Source organism: Eptatretus burgeri, chromosome 12, assembly GCF_056783735.1.
Source record: "Eptatretus burgeri isolate ZD-2024b chromosome 12, Ebu_testis_v1, whole genome shotgun sequence".
NCBI classification, from domain to species: Eukaryota; Metazoa; Chordata; class Myxini; order Myxiniformes; family Myxinidae; genus Eptatretus; species Eptatretus burgeri.
In genome coordinates, this window is record NC_140972.1 from 47827941 (window position 1) to 47845036 (window position 17096).

The following is a 17096-nucleotide window of genomic DNA, read 5'->3' on the forward strand; positions in this document are numbered from 1 at the left end:
ATACTGCTTTTGAGCCCTGAGATGGAAGTGGTTGTCTTGAAAGAGCAGGTGTTACAGCAACTCAGCGAATATCATTGCACGTTTCGGTTTTGAAAATATATCCCGCGGAAGAGCATTCATGTACACATAGGATTCCTCAGAATGAGTTATTTCATTCGTTTATGTTGTGGAAAGACCTTTGCCTCCTCTCCAGAGGTTTGTTGGGGGGGGGTGGTGCATTGAGGTTAGTCTGTTTATTCCTGGTGTGATCTTTCCCTTCTCTACCTGGTTTTGAATCTCCTCAATCCACCAACAAACCACCTCACCAAACCTCAATTAAATAACTCCTCCCTCCTTCATACCATCAGTCTATCCTTCAATCCTGCAGTTCGTTTATTCTCGTCCTTCAGTCCGTCTGTATCTATCTCCCTCACCATTCATCCAACTTCCTTCTTTTATTATTCACCGCCAAACATCTATCCCTCAGGATAAGAAACAATGAATCCGCTGGACCGGTACTGAATTACCTTCCCCCATTTATCCTCCCTACATTCTCCTGCGTTTGTCACGTGGGACAATGCTTCTCAAATATGAAGTAAAGTACAACACTCCTCCCATATGCTGTACAGTGCAAAGGACATCTCGCATATGCAATACGCACTGTTTGGTGGAGCGCTGGCCATGTGAGGGGAGGGGCGAAGGTGCTGTTGGCTGCCTTGCGTGGGGCGAGGGGCTGGGGGCACCCGTGGCTATCTCCACAGCATGACACGAGATTTTCCACTGCACCCCGCCCCCCGTCGGATACGCACCAATGAGGAAGATGCTTGCCTGACGTTTACACTGTCAAAACCATGCCCAGCCCAAGTGGCTTTCAGAAAAGGAATGCAAATGCATTCACAGTGTTGTTGATGCCCCGGGGGCTGTTGATGCACCAAGGGTGCGGAGTGTCAGTCGCACTGGGATATGAGGCGTGGACGCAAGTCCTGCTGGGGCCGGAGACAAATAGCCTATGGGCCAAGGAGCACGGTGCAGTCCCCCCGTGGTGTCACGCAGCTCCATAGACACTCGCACCAAATGCTTCTGACACAACAACACCAACACCTCACTGCCCATATTTCCCATCTTGAACCCCCTCACAATATTTTATGAGAAACTAACTCTGCATGGTTGCGTGAGGTAAGGGAGGAATCGCCCTCACACTTCGTTCTGCTTCTTTCTTCTCAATTCTTCTTGTCTCCTTCTTCCTGGATTGAATGATGGCGATTGTCTGTTGTCTAAGCAAGTCTGTATAAGAGGGAAATACGTGTTAGGTGTAAGCCTGTTCTTCTGTCTTTTGCCTGCTTGTAAATATGTGCTTGATTAATTGTTTGTTGATTGCTTGCCTGTGTACATAAAGATGGCTGTTGCTATGTAAATACATGATTCATAATTACTGCCTTGCTATTGTGTGTAAATAAATAGTTGTTACATTTTCAGATCTGTCTCGGTTGTCCTTTCCTTCATTTTACTGGTAATTGGCAAAGTGTGGATGTAATAGATAGATGGGAAGTTTCTTTGCCCCACTGATTGGCTCAGTGGGTTAGCCAGCGCTGCACTCCATGTTTCACTGGCAGCGATACGAGTGCGCACTGAGGGTGTGGACATGAGCTCAGGTAGTTGTACCGAGTAGGTAACTCGGCTACGGACGTGAGGGCCCTGCTCGGTGTAATTGCTTTTGCCGGCATTCACGGTTGCTTAACGTTCGCGGTTGGTTGTTGTTATCCGTGGCTGGCTGCCTCAAGGTTGGCAGTGATGGCGGGTCTGAGTACGCACCTCTTGAGCTCGGCGCGTGTGTCGATGCCGTAACAATATAAATGTTCCTGGTGGGAGCTCAGATGGTCAGGATGTCAAGTAATGGTCCTTTCCCTGGGGAATTTTGAAAATTCCTTTCCCACTTAAGATAGTTGAGAGATGATCGTTTGGGGGTGGGGAGGGAGGCACTTTCAGGGTCATTCTCTAACAGCTTGAAGTTCCCCTTCATTACATTCCAGACTTGAAGATTAATGGGATGGTTTAAATTTGTTGAAGTGCAAAACAAGACGGAATGCCCCTCTAATCATACTTTGCACATCCACTTTAAAACGTACATATGTGTGAATATATCGATTGAAATGAAAGGAAACTATTTTTTATTTGGCGTGCAGGGTGTAAGATGTGTACAGTGCAACAAATCCCTGTAAATCAGGGTTTGTGTATATTTCCTGAGGAACAGGTATACCGAGAGATACATTTGAAGAGGATCATATCATGATCCATTCGTGTATACTGTGTACAGGGTGGCCTGAATGTTGCTTCACCCCTCCCCAGTAAACCATTTGTTCTTCAACTCTTTCAATATACAGGTTTTATGGTGTAGTACTTTCAATAATTAATCAATCAGTCATAGAACCTATATGTGCTCCATCATTCTCCCTGCACTACGGAGTTTGTCACCAAGTCCTCTTGGACATCTTATATAGCATCTGTGGAGTCACCTGTGCGAAAAGGCCACGACTGCAGTGTGCAACTCTTCACCAGTCCTATTCTGGTTTGTCGACACTTTCTCCTTGATGAAGCCCCACAAAGAGTGTCTGGAGTCATTAGATCTGGACTCCGTGGTGGCCATGGTGGAGAAGGTTTTCCAAAGCATTCCACAAAAGCTGTCCACACTTAAGCAATTATTTGACCCATTTGCCCTTACTTGCATCGAAACACTCCTAGACACTAACAACTTGTGCCAACCATGCTGTCTAACTTCCTGATTCCCGCATCAGTCAGTATTGCTGCATACCACGGTAGAGTAGGGTGGAGGGGAAGGTAGGTGCGAGAAATATAGCAAGGGATAAAGCGACTTTCAGGCCACCCTGTACATTTGAGTGCACTATGTGTGTAAAGGGAGGTCAGGATACAGTCAACTTAAATATTTTCACCACTTCCCCACAACAAAAGAATATATTATAGGACAATGTCTCAAAAAGTGAGGTTAGGTTTTTTTTACATGGCTGTCAGAACAAGCAACAGGCAAACAATAAGTGGGTTTTCCATTCACCTTATCGGTTGGTTAAATACCGGGTGAAAACCCAAGTGAGTGAATCAAAGGTGCATTGAAATTTCACCATGGTAACAGTTCAATTACCTGAGCAGATCTCTCATTGAGATGTTATGACTAAAAGCCCTAAGGAGATAACAACATACACCACACTGTATTTTACCACACATACTTGGGAATGAAAAAAAAATGATGTGCTGCAATGTGGTTATGGATGCATGTTTGACAACAAGGGTGAGTACATTGACTGCAGGTCACATTACCAGAGAATACCACACTTCAATCAGAATAATGTGCAACACATAATGCAACTCGATTCATATGAATGAGCAGGAAAATATTTGGCTATTTCTTGAATGACAAATACAAAAATTACCTTCTCATCCTGAGGATTTGGGGATTGTTGGAATCGCTCTCATTGTCAGCGGACTGCCGATTGACCGAGTCCGTGCCAATGCCCCGCCCTCTGACACCCTCCCTATCCAAGGAATAAACAAGGACATCACATAAAGCAAAATAAACCGGGGTATCATTGCAGGAATAGTTTGATATTGCACAATGCAGGGATGAGTCCAAAAAAAAAACATAATAATAAACCATCTCAAGTACAGTCATATCAATAAAACAAACGACCAACAAAAACAGAAATTAAGTATAAAATGAAGAAAGGTTGTACAAATTTCCATCCCACTGCAGCTGTTATTACGACTGTGTACAATAATAAATGCAAATGTTCTTTTACAAAATACTTGTTTAGCCTTTTAACTCGCATAGGCCTTGCATCAGTTTTGTTAATGCAAAAGTGAGGCTCATGGAAGCACGACATGATAGAAGCTAAAAAGGTAATGTAGTAACAGTTGTGCCACTGTTGGACACACCAAGCAAGGGGATGAAGTAACAATAAAAGAGAGGGGAGGGGGATGTGTGAAGAAAACACAGTCACCACCTGCAAGTAAAGGGTTGAGTGAGGCAGTGTTAATTTGAGGAGTGAAGATCGCAGGTATGGAGGATGATATGAGATGGTGGTGATGTACTACTTTCTTGAAACCCTGGAGGGAAAAGTGCAAGTCAACTGTTTCTTGATGGCAGTTCCACAAACGCGGGAGAAAAGGAACAAAAGTGGAAGTGTGGGGAAAGCCTGGATTTTGAGAGTTGAAGAAGGAGGGTGTTACTGGAAGAACACGTGCATCTTGGAGGTGGAAGGGGTCAGAGGTCGAGAGGTCGAGAGCGAGCGAGAGACAGCAAGGTAGAGAGAGAGAGAGAGAGAGCGAGGTCGAGAGAGAGCGAGGTCGAGGGAGAGGGAGAGGGGGAGAGAGAGAGAGAGAGAGAGAGAGAGAGAGAGAGAGAGAGAGAGAGAGAGAGAGAGAGAGAGAGAGAGAGAGAGAGAGAGGGTCGAGAGAGAGAGGGGTCGAGAGAGCGAGGGGTCGAGAGAGCGAGGTCGAGGTCGAGGTCGAGGTCGAGAGAGAGAGAGAGCGAGGTCGAGAGAGAGAGAGAGAGAGAGAGCGAGGTGGAGAGAGAGAGAGAGAGAGAGAGCGAGGTCGAGAGAGAGAGAGAGAGAGAGAGCGAGGTCGAGAGAGAGAGAGAGAGAGAGAGAGAGAGCGAGGTCGAGAGAGAGAGAGAGGTCGAGAGAGAGCGAGGTCGAGAGAGAGAGAGAGAGGTCGAGAGAGAGAGAGAGAGGTCGAGAGACAGAGGTCGAGAGAGAGAGGTCGAGAGAGAGAGGTCGAGAGAGAGAGGTCGAGAGAGAGAGGTCGAGAGAGAGAGGTCGAGAGAGAGAGAGAGAGGTCGAGAGAGAGAGAGAGAGGTCGAGAGAGAGAGAGAGAGGTCGAGAGAGAGAGAGAGGTCGAGAGAGAGAGAGAGAGGTCGAGAGAGAGAGAGAGAGGTCGAGAGGTCGAGAGAGAGGTCGAGAGGTCGAGAGAGAGGTCGAGAGAGAGAGGTCGAGAGGTCGAGAGGTCGAGAGGTCGAGAGGTCGAGAGGTCGAGAGAGAGAGGTCGAGAGGTCGAGAGAGAGAGGTCGAGAGGTCGAGAGAGAGAGGTCGAGAGAGAGAGAGAGAGATCTGGAGAGAGAGAGAGAGGCCTGGAGAGAGAGAGAGAGAGAGGTCGAGAGGTCGAGAGAGAGGTCGAGAGAGAGAGAGGTCGAGAGAGAGGCCGAGAGAGAGAGAGGTCGAGAGAGAGAGAGAGAGGTCGAGAGAGAGAGAGAGAGGTCGAGAGAGAGAGAGAGAGAGGTCGAGAGGTCGAGAGAGAGAGAGAGAGAGAGAGAGATATATATATCGAGGGAGAGAGAGAGAGATATATCGAGGGAGAGAGAGAGATATCGAGGGAGAGAGAGATATCGAGATAGAGATAGAGATATAGAGATATCGAGAGAGATATCGAGAGAGATATCGAGAGAGATATCGAGAGAGATATCGAGAGAGATATCGAGAGAGATATCGAGAGAGATATCGAGAGAGATATCGAGAGAGATATCGAGAGAGATATCGAGAGAGATATCGAGAGAGATATCGAGAGAGATATCGAGAGAGATATCGAGAGAGATATCGAGATATCGAGAGAGATATCGAGAGAGATATCGAGAGAGATATCGAGAGAGATATCGAGAGAGATATCGAGAGAGATATCGAGAGAGATATCGAGAGAGATATCGAGAGAGATATCGAGAGAGATATCGAGAGAGATATCGAGAGAGATATCGAGAGAGATATCGAGAGAGATATCGAGAGAGATATCGAGAGAGATATCGAGAGAGATATCGAGAGAGATATCGAGAGAGATATCGAGAGAGATATCGAGAGAGATATCGAGAGAGATATCGAGAGAGATATCGAGAGAGATATCGAGAGAGATATCGAGAGAGATATCGAGAGAGATATCGAGAGAGATATCGAGAGAGATATCGAGAGAGATATCGAGAGATATCGAGAGAGATCGAGAGAGATCGAGAGAGATCGAGAGAGATCGAGAGAGAGAGAGAGAGAGAGAGAGAGAGAGAGAGAGAGAGAGAGAGAGAGAGAGAGAGAGAGAGAGAGAGAGGTCACTGGAAGGGAAGCAATAAAAAAGTGGCCACCGACCTGCCTGGGATATAAGAGCAATAGGCCAAGTTCTTCATTTAGCCTCATCGTGGGAGGTATAAATATCATACAAACGAAACTTCAATTTATTATCTGTCATCATTTTGTTTTGTTGTGTGTCTTCTAAATGCAAAATGCAAAATGTTGCATTTTGCATTTTGCATCACACATTGTGTTTTGTTGTGTCTTCTTTATTGTTACTGTTGTGTGTCTCCATGTGTCTTCTAAATAAATGTTGACTTTTCACATCTTACATCATGCAAGCAGTCATGTTAAGCAAGATGGATGTTGTTAGCTGCCATTCTGCAGCCACGAACACAGGTACTCTCTTTTGATAAAAACAAAAAGGTACAACTTCCACCACACAAGAGAAGGCTGCAGCTCACCACCAATCAACCAGTATGAGGCATCTGTAGACATCACCTGAGGCAACCCAGCTTCATTCAGGACACATCAAGGTATCTCCAACTGTGAGGTGTTCAACCCAGTGTAGGATTGTTTCTCAATCGATTTTTTCCACTGCTTCCTCTTATTGTGATATTTATGTGTCTTGTACAAGTTGGTTGTTGCCATACAATTTTAAATTCCATTTGTAGACTGGGAGAGTTGATAGCCTGAAGCTCTTTGCACGAGTTGGCAAATTATTTTTGTTATTCAGCATCAAGCACGTGTTTCAGTAAAAATTACAATCCCCAAAAATGACCTAAAAATTATCATGCTATCATGGCAAGAGCAAACTAAAAATTTGAGCATGAAGGAAATATTTGTAAAGCAAGTAATGAGGACCATATACACGCAGCACCGAGTTTCCTCGAGAACCTTAAAAGGACATTCCAGGTTGTTATTGAATAATTTATTTATGTTTCCATAATGGTATTCAGGACTGTCAATTTAATGTCAAAATTAAATCCCTGCTTAAAAATAAACAAATAAATAAAGAAATTTTAAAAATTCACGTTTCTTACCTATTCACATCACATCATTGATCTTCCATTACTGCAAGAAAGGGAAGCAGCGAGTCCTGCTTCCCTGTAGCCTCTTCTTTAAGAGGTTGGAGAATATAAAAATGGGTGTTTGATGGTGACATGAATGAGAAAAATGGGACTTGGGGGGTGTGCATGTGCACAGGATCGCACGGCTAAAAAAAAACGACTTGCATGCACCGTCTCTTAAATCACGAGATCCTTCTTTCACATTTATTTCCGACACGGAAGCACAAATCGACAGAAATATGGAATATATTATAAGGATACTCAAGTAACTTAATGCAAAGCACAATTCAGGTCACATTAAACAACTTGGTACATCCCTTTAAATAAATTGACTTCAGAATGTATGAATAATGTGGGTTTAACTCACAAAAACACAACCCAACCACAAAGTTTGATGTGATAAAATGAATGCAATGTTGCAGATATGTTTAAAAAGTGCAAGAAAAAAAAAAACACACAAACAAACAAAGAAGAATAAGAATACCAGAGGCCCAGCTGAATTGTGTTTGTTGCTGTGCCCTCTGTTCCAACCTCCAAGCTGAATTCCGGGTCTTCAGCACTTCTGTCTCTCGCTTCACTTCTTCCCATCTCTTCGTGTCTCCTCTCAGGTCCAATTTCCATCCTCCCCACTGTGCATCCCTCCACATCTCTTCCCTTGGTGCTTTTGCTCCCCGACTCCTCATTCCTTTCTTCGGTTCCACTATTCGATTCTGCTTTTCCTGTTTCTTCCACCGCTCGTTTCTCCCTTTCTAAAACCCCTTCCTCAGCCATGCTATGTTCCTTAGTCCCCCCACCTATGTCGTTTGAGTCGTGTAACACGTTTTCTACTCTATCTTCGGCTCTCCTTTCTTCTACATCTAATTCCTCAGCTTTAATTTCCTCTTCATTCTTCTCCCTTTTACAATTTTTGACCATCTCTGTATTAATTTGTTCTCCACCTTTTAATCTGTCTCCATCTTCTGGTTCAGCTTCTTTCTTTCTCTCATCCTTGCACTTTTCCTCGAGATCTCCTGTTCCCATTACTTTTCTGTCTTCCTTTTCTGCTCCTCTCACTTCTTCCTGCGGTCTTTCCTTCTCACTCTCCTCCACTTGATGTATTCCATCTTCTGCTGGCCTCTCTGTCATGTTCTGACCACTCACTTCCTCGCTTTTCTCTTCCCCTTTCTCTTGCAAAGACATAACATCCAACTGTCTCTGCACAGATGAATCTGCAAAGAGAAGTCAAAATATGACAAATAACCACTCGTATATGTGTTTAAAATAAATGCCGAAAATCATCACAGCTCTTACGACAATGAGTTAAATTATTATAAAACTAGTTAAACACTTTAGCTACGAGTAAGAATCAACAGCTGTCATAAATATTCAGAGCTGAGGACAACTAAATTCTGGACCTGGCATTTCAGCAAATTATACGAAATCTGAAAAAACTGGCAAAAACATCACTTATAATGTGATTTCCAAGTTTAATTCCTATCATCTGTGACAGAATATATTGTTGTGGTTGAGGAAATTCGCAAACCACCATTCAGGTCCCGTAGGTGAGGTATCTCTGTAAGTAAATGTGTAGTTAGCCCCAAACCCGTTGTTTAGTGGGAATAAATGTCATTCATTCGGGCTGCGACCCTTTAAGATAGCCGTTTTTCTGTTCTATCTTTATTTTGAACCAACCACGTCTCAACCTCCATCACACAACAACCACAACGCCGCTTCACAACAACAACAACGCCAACAGCCACGGCCTTTACCTTCACAACTCGCTCTCGCAACCATCGCATCACCGCCATTCCAAGCGTCGCCATGGCCATCATCGCCACAACAAACCCTCCACCACCCTCACCTCTCCTCCTTCTGCGGCCATTCCCGCACCGATTGTGGGCGCCGAGCGTCAGGCTGTCCTGGCCTCGTGCGGGACGCGCGCTGAGCCGCGGGTACAAAAAGCGGCCTTTCCGAGGGGAAGTCGGATCAGGAATGATTCACGCCCACTTCCGATCCCTCCAATCATTAAGCGCGGGGCGATTTGGCCCCGCCTCCAGGCGCGTCAGAGTAGAATCGATATATGCAGATTCGCGGATCAGGAATGATTCACGCCCACTTTTCCTCCGTCCAATGGGTGAGCGTGGCTCCGCCCCCGAGCCCATCCTGATCCGAAAATCTGCATATGGTTTCTCCTGCTGCACTATAAAGCGCCGAGCGCGGAGTCGGTAGAGAGTAGAGAGTTTCTGTTTCGGGCTCGGGCGAGTTGTGGTGGTGGTGGCGGCGGCGGCGAAGTGTGGCAGCAGCAGTCAAGACAGGTCTGGAGGAGAGTCGGTCTGTCGGGGTTCAGAGTCTGTCAGGGAGCTGCAGAGAGGAGAATCCGGGAACGCGGTCGAGGGCGCAGTGGAGTCGCTCGTCGCGGGACCCAACCAAGCCAGCTATCCTCTTTCCCCAGAGCATCAACAACCCCCCCTGCTGAGATAGTGCGAAAAGGGGGGCCCGTTCCCACCCCATTCCACGCAGTGCCAACGAAACCTGCGGAGGAGCGCGGAGTCGGGGCACCGCCGCCATTTTGCGGCTAATCACAAGACGGGTAGGCTCCACGCGGTCTCGGCCCCAGGCCCGTCTGCCCCCTTGTAGTTGAGGGTGGCCCCTTTTTCTTTTGATTTTGAGTATATGTGTTGTCGGCGCCGTCTGTAAAGTAAAACTGTGTAAGTGTTGCCGTGTGCTCGCGTAGTCGGTAGTAGATCTGCATTGTGTTTCTTTTGTTGCAATTGCTTTTGGTGCATAATTGTTGTGTTTCTTTTACATTTGCTTTTGGTGCATAATTGTTGTAATTGTATATGTGTGCTTTCCGTTTGCCACGGAATAAATGTGCCTTATCTTGAACTGTTTTTCCCGTTTCGCTTCGTCTTTTCTTTAATTGAAACTCCATCTTACTTCACGTAAAGGGTTGGTCGTGGGCTAAATACGCCCAATAATTAATCGGAACCGTCGAGGTTGATGATAACACCGCTCGGTTATCCCGATAGTACGGAACGGGTCGCTTAAAGTGGCCCGTGTTCGAAGTCGACCTGCGGCGAGGTGCGATCGCCCAGTCTACCCTCCGTGTGGGTACTTAGGTAGGTCGAATTTGGCGAACAACCCTATCCCACGCGGGGGGCCGATTGGCACGATCGTGGTGAGGCCGAAAGGCCCACCCGTGACTAGTTCCCGGCGTTAGTCCGAGAGGGTCAAGACGGAATTGTCCGTCCGGTGGGCGACGTGCCGCGATTCGAGTTACGTGGCCGCTTGCACGCCGGCGGGCGCGAATTCGCAACAATATATTTAATGGTGAGCAAGACATGTAAATATAAAATCGAGCTGATAAATGACACTTGACACTCGGTTAGTATTTTGTTTGCATACAAAGTAGAGGCTCATGAAGGAGATAGAACATAGAACGGATCAAGATGTAACAGATCAAAAGCAACAGTAGAAAGGGGGTGGCGTAGGGTGGAGGGGGGGGGGGAGAGGAAACACACCATCAGCAGGGTTGAGGAACAGAACAATTACCCCCGTGTGGGGGTGACGGTCATCTCTATAATACCACAAGTTCTCAATGTTCAGTTATGAACTAAGACTACTGCGCAGCTCGAACTGTACAGTTTGGTTAAAGATGACTCGGCATTTTGGCGCGCACGCACAAAATTATATTTTGAAAATAAATGCCGACGTTTACATTTCGGGTTTTGAAACTTTTGCACCTTCGGCGGAAAATGTATAAATATAAAAGGCTAAAAATGTGTTTTATATTTATATTTCATTTCTCCTTCCTTGCGAATCGCATCGGCGTTTTTGGCCATCTTCCAGATCACGTGACGATCGAACGGGAAGGAAATTCAAAAATCTGTCCAGTTAGATACAAGATAATATTTTTTACTATCATAATCAATAAACAGTTGCCGAATATCTTGTAGAATGGCAGACGAGATAAGTTTTGAAAATGGCGATTTTTATAACTTACGTGACCTCGTGACCTTGACCCTGACCTTTAACCCGGACAAAAGTTATATAGTTGTGCAACACTCATCGACCTTTACCCACATACTAAGTTTCATCAAGATTTGAAAGAAAAATTGTTGACGGATGGATGGACATTTGGTCCGGCTTTATTAGATCATCTCGGTGGAGATGACCTAATAAAGGGAGAATTGGATAAATAAGGGATGTGGGGAAGAATTAGGGATAAGATAGGATGCACAGAATGGACAACATGCATGCAGAAGCAAACTCTTGGGAAGGAAGAACTGGGAATTTAGAAGGAGGTGGACTTGGTGAGGGTTATTGGGGGGTAGAAAAATCATGGTTTTGAATGGGGGATGATCTGAGATGGTGATGAACAACTGTCTTGAAGAATGACATTGAAGAGAATGTGGAAATTTATTCCACAGGCAGGGGAAAAAAAAGAGGAATGAATGAGTGGAGGTGAGCAGCGATTCTAGATTTTGAGAGTTTTACCCAAAGGGGGTTGCTGGTGGAGCAAGTGCACCCTGCAGAAACCTGTGGGGGGAGGGGGGACGTTGCACGGAAAGAGCAAAGGGTGTAAGACCAGCAATGAGGTGGTAGAAGAGGTGACCTGGCCAAGTTGTTCATCGTGGGAGATTCCAATAATCTTGAAGATCTTGGTTTCCACGGTGTCAAGCTGAGCAAGGTGTGAGGCAGGGGTGCCAGCCCAAAAGAGAGAACAGTACTCCATCAAGCTGCAGACGAAGGCCTTGCAGGTGGATAAGAGTTCATGTGTGCCGAGTAAGGACTTTGCACGAGAGAGGATGCCAGGTCAGCAACTGGCCTTGGAGGCCAACTCAGAAGTGTGGTTTGCCCAAGAAAGATCACAGCTGATAGTGAGTGACTGAACTCCAAGAGGATTATTTTTCGTAATGGAGTAAATGGGATGGGTTTGCCAGATGAGGAGAGAGAGAGAGAAAAAGGGAGAGAAAGGGGGAGAGAAAGGGGGAGAGAAAGGGGGAGAGAAAGGTGGAGAGAAAGGTGGAGAGAAAGGTGGAGAGAAAGGTGGAGAGAAAGGTGGAGAGAAAGGTGGAGAGAAAGGTGGAGAGAAAGGTGGAGAGAAAGGTGGAGAGAAAGGTGGAGAGAAAGGTGGAGAGAAAGGTGGAGAGAAAGGTGGAGAGAAAGGTGGAGAGAAAGGTGGAGAGAAAGGTGGAGAGAAAGGTGGAGAGAAAGGAGATAGATAGATAGATAGAGAAAGAGAGATAGATAGAGAAAGAGAGATAGATAGAGAAAGAGAGATAGATAGAGAAAGAGAGATAGATAGAGAAAGAGAGATAGATAGAGAAAGAGAGATAGATAGAGAAAGAGAGATAGATAGAGAAAGAGAGATAGATAGAGAAAGAGAGATAGATAGAGAAAGAGAGATAGATAGAGAAAGAGAGATAGATAGAGAAAGAGAGATAGATAGAGAAAGAGAGATAGATAGAGAAAGAGAGATAGATAGAGAAAGAGAGATAGATAGAGAAAGAGAGATAGATAGAGAAACAGTGATAGATAGAACAAGAGAGATAGATAGACAAAGAGAGATAGATAGAGAAAGAGAGATAGATAGAGAAAGAGAGATAGATAGAGAAAGAGAGATAGATAGAGAAAGAGAGATAGATAGAGAAAGAGAGATAGATAGAGAAAGAGAGATAGATAGAGAAAGAGAGATAGATAGAGAAAGAGAGATAGATAGAGAAAGAGAGATAGAAAGAGAAAGAGAGATAGAAAGAGAAAGAGAGAAAGAGAAAGAGAAAGATAGAGATAGATAGAGAAAGATAGAGATAGATAGAGAAAGATAGAGATAGATAGAGAAAGATAGAGATAGATAGAGAAAGATAGAGATAGATAGAGAAAGATAGAGATAGATAGAGAAAGAGAGATAGATAGAGAAAGATAGAGATAGATAGAGAAAGATAGAGATAGATAGAGAAAGATAGAGATAGATAGAGAAAGATAGAGATAGATAGAGAAAGATAGAGATAGATAGAGAAAGATAGAGATAGATAGAGAAAGATAGAGATAGATAGAGATAGATAGAGATAGATAGAGATAGATAGAGATAGATAGAGATAGAGATAGATAGAGATAGATAGAGATAGAGATAGATAGAGATAGATAGAGATAGATAGAGATAGAGATAGATAGAGATAGAGATAGATAGAGATAGAGATAGAGATAGATAGAGATAGAGATAGATAGAGATAGAGATAGAGATAGATAGAGATAGAGATAGATAGAGATAGAGATAGAGATAGAGATAGATAGAGATAGAGATAGATAGAGATAGATAGAGATAGAGAAAGATAGAGAAAGATAGAGAAAGATAGAGAAAGATAGAGATAGATAGAGATAGATAGAGAAAGATAGAGATAGGAGATAGATAGAGATAGATAGATAGAGATAGAGATAGATAGAGATAGAGATAGATAGAGATAGAGATAGATAGAGATAGATAGATAGAGATAGATAGATAGAGATAGATAGATAGAGATAGATAGATAGAGATAGATAGATAGAGATAGATAGATAGAGATAGATAGATAGAGATAGATAGATAGAGATAGATAGATAGAGATAGATAGATAGAGATAGATAGATAGAGATAGATAGATAGAGATAGATAGAGATAGATAGATAGAGATAGATAGATAGAGATAGATAGATAGAGATAGATAGATAGAGATAGATAGAGAGAGATAGATAGATAGAGAGAGATAGAGATAGATAGATAGATAGAGATAGATAGATAGAGATAGATAGATAGAGATAGATAGATAGAGATAGATAGATAGAGATAGATAGATAGATAGATAGAGATAGATAGATAGATATAGATAGAGATAGATAGAGATAGATAGAGATAGATACAGATAGATACAGATAGATAGAGATAGATAGAGATAGATAGAAATAGATAGATAGAGATAGATAGATAGAGATAGATAGAGATAGATAGAGATAGATAGAGATAGATAGAGATAGATAGAGATAGATAGAGATAGATAGAGATAGATAGAGATAGATAGATAGAGATAGATAGATAGAGATAGATAGATAGAGATAGATAGAGATAGATAGATAGATAGATAAAGATAGATAAAGATAGATAGATAGAGATAGAGATAGAGATAGATAGATAGATAGATAGATAGATAGAGAGATAGAGAGAGAGAGAGAGAGAGAGAGAGAGAGAGAGAGAGAGAGAGAGAGAGAGAGAGAGAGAGAGAGAGAGAGAGAGAGAGAGAGAGAGAGAGAGAGAGAGAGAGAGACTTGAATGAAAAACATTCCAATTGTTTGACAAGTGCTGCCTGCTGAATGGGGGATGTGGGATGTGGGGTATTGAAGGATGGGGGATGTGGGATGGGGGGTATTGAAGGATGGGGGATGTGGGATGGGGGGTATTGAAGGATGGGGGATATTGCAATATAGGCTGGAGTCATCAATAAAGAGATAAAGAGGATTTTCCAGAAAGTCAGATAGATCATTGTTGAAGATTAGAAATAGGATGGGATCCAGAAGATTAGAAATTGGAGCACTACAGTCTTGACAGGGAGAAGAGTGAGAAAATTCTGCTGAGCCAGTCGTTAGCTTAGGCCTTAGAGAGAAGAGGAAGTTTGTAAGCTATGTGTGGAGTTGGCCTTGGATACCATAGGCAGAGCATTTGGAGAGATAGGTGGGGAGCCAGACTTAACTGTACCAAATGCTTGAGATGTGTCCAGAGAGAGGCAGTCCTGATCTCATGTCTGACATTGAGGGCCTCTACCACTTGTTGGGAGAGTCGAAACAGCATGTCGAAGTTGAAGTGACCTGGTGTGAATCCAAATTGATGATCCGAGATGAGGTCATGGGAGAAAAGGGAGGATTTTATGTCGACTGCGATGAAGATAATAGATTCCATGACCTGGCTGATGATTGAAAGTAAGCTAATACATCTGTAGTTAAGGGGATTGGTTTTTGCACCATTTTAATGCAATATGGCAATGTTGGCTGATTTCCAAGCGGATGGAAGAGTACCTGTGGACTATGGTAAATTATAGGGTGAACAGAGCAGAAAGAATATGCAAGAGCAGCACAGCAGTTTTTCAGGACACATGAGCTGAGCTAATGCCGTCTGGTAAATTTGCAGAATCAGAGTCGAGGGTTGCCATAAACTTCTGCACCTTCACAGATGCAAAAGACAGGGTCCAGAAACAGTTGGGTACGATGGGGTTGGGTGGGTACAAACAGCGGGTGGTTGGGGACACCTTATTTGGAAGCAAACACAGAATTGAGGCATTTGGCCTACTCACGTGTGGAGTAGTTGTGATGTCAGTTGAAGTAAGGGAAGGGATTAAGGAGGAACATACTCAAGAGAGAGACTTAACAAGGTACCACCAGGTTTTAGAGGAGGGAGACAAGTTTGAAAGTTCGATCTTGAGGTTGGACAGATGTTGCTTATTTTGTTCATCCGAGAGTGGATGCACACTTTTTGCAGGCTTTGTGGAATGACCTGAGAGTACAGGAGGGGGGGGGGGGTGGGAGGCAGGGAGTGTGCAGAATGGGATATAGGTTGGGAGGATATGGAACCGGGTGGTAGAGGCTGGGAGGACACGAGATCGGGAAGGGGAGAGGCTAGGAGGGCGTGGGACAGGGGTGGGGGGGAGAAGCTGAATGGCCGAGAGGGCATGGGATGTGGGGGAGAGGCTGGAAGGGTGAGCGACATGGGAGGAAAGAGGCTGGGAGGGTGTGGGACAGGGGTGCAGAGAGGCTTGGAAGGTCGAGGAGGAAGGCGAGAGGAGCGGGTCGAGGGGGAAGGCGGGAGGGGCGGGTCGAGGGGGATGGCGAGAGGGGCGGGTCGAGGGGGAAGGCGAGAGGGGCGGGTCGAGGGGGAAGGCGAGAGGGGCGGGTCGAGGGGGAAGGCGAGAGGGGCGGGTCGAGGGGGAAGGCGAGAGGGGCGGGTCGAGGGGGAAGGCGAGAGGGGCGGGTCGAGGGGGAAGGCGAGAGGGGCGGGTCGAGGGGGAAGGCGAGAGGGGCGGGTCGAGGGGGAAGGCGAGAGGGGCGGGTCGAGGGGGAAGGCGAGAGGGGCGGGTCGAGGGGGAAGGCGAGAGGGGCGGGTCGAGGGGGAAGGCGAGAGGGGCGGGTCGAGGGGAAGGCGAGAGGGGCGGGTCGAGGGGAAGGCGAGAGGGGCGGGTCGAGGGGGAAGGCGAGAGGGGCGGGTCGAGGGGGAAGCCGAGAGGGGCGGGTCGAGGGGGAAGCCGAGAGGGAGGCTGAGAGGGGGCGGGTCGAGGGGGAAGCCGAGAGGGAGGCCGAGAGAGGGCGGGTCGAGGGGAAGCCGAGAGCAGGCGGGTCGAGGGGGGAGCCGAGAGGGGGCGGGTCGAGGGGGAAGCCGAGAGGGAGGCCGGCCGAGAGAGGGGCGGGTCGAGCGCGAAGCCGAGGGGGGCGGATCGAGCGCGAAGCCGAGAGGGTGCGGGTCGAGCGCGAAGCCGAGAGGGGCGGGTCGAGCGCGAAGCCGAGAGGGGGCGGGTCGAGCGCGAAGCCGAGAGGGGGCGGGTCGAGCGCGAAGCCGAGAGGGGGCGGGTCGAGCGCGAAGCCGAGGGGGGGCGGGTCGAGCGTGAAGCCGAGGGGGGGCGGGTCGAGCGCGAAGCCGAGAGGGGACGGGTCGAGCGCGAAGCCGAGGGGGCGGGTCGAGCGCAAAGCCGAGGGGGGCGGGGCGAGCGCGAAGTCGAGGGGGGGCGGGTCGAGCGCGAAGTCGAGGGGAGGCGGGTCGAGCGCGAAGTCGAGGGGGGCGGGTCGGGCGTGAAGCCGAGGGGGGCGCAGTCGAGCGCGGCCGAGGGGGCGAGTCGAGCGCGAAGCCGAGGGGGGTCGAGCGCGGCCGAGGGGGGCGGGTCGAGCGCGAAGCCGAGGGGGGGGCGGGTCGAGTGTGAAGCCAAGAGGGGGTGGAGTGAGGCAAGGGGGAAGCCAAGAGAGGGTGGGGCAAGGAGGAAGCTGAGAGAGGGAGGATCAA

At 46.6% G+C, this 17096-nt stretch overlaps 1 protein-coding gene across 4 annotated transcripts in view; it reads right to left on the reverse strand.

Annotated features, from left to right (window-relative positions):
- The window catches only part of DCAF6 (DDB1 and CUL4 associated factor 6), a 95967-nt gene that overhangs the window by 26613 nt on the left and 52258 nt on the right, over nucleotides 1-17096 (reverse strand). For 3 of the 4 annotated variants that reach the window (XM_085850409.1, XM_085850406.1, XM_085850408.1), the window contains 3 exons: nucleotides 7590-8313; nucleotides 3423-3524; nucleotides 3134-3172 (listed from right to left, as the gene is read on the reverse strand). In XM_085850409.1, the coding sequence (XP_085706535.1) occupies nucleotides 3134-3172; nucleotides 3423-3524; nucleotides 7590-8313 (865 nt within the window). The remainder of the gene's footprint in view (nucleotides 1-3133; nucleotides 3173-3422; nucleotides 3525-7589; nucleotides 8314-17096) is intronic. The other variant, XM_085850407.1, reaches the window with a different exon arrangement.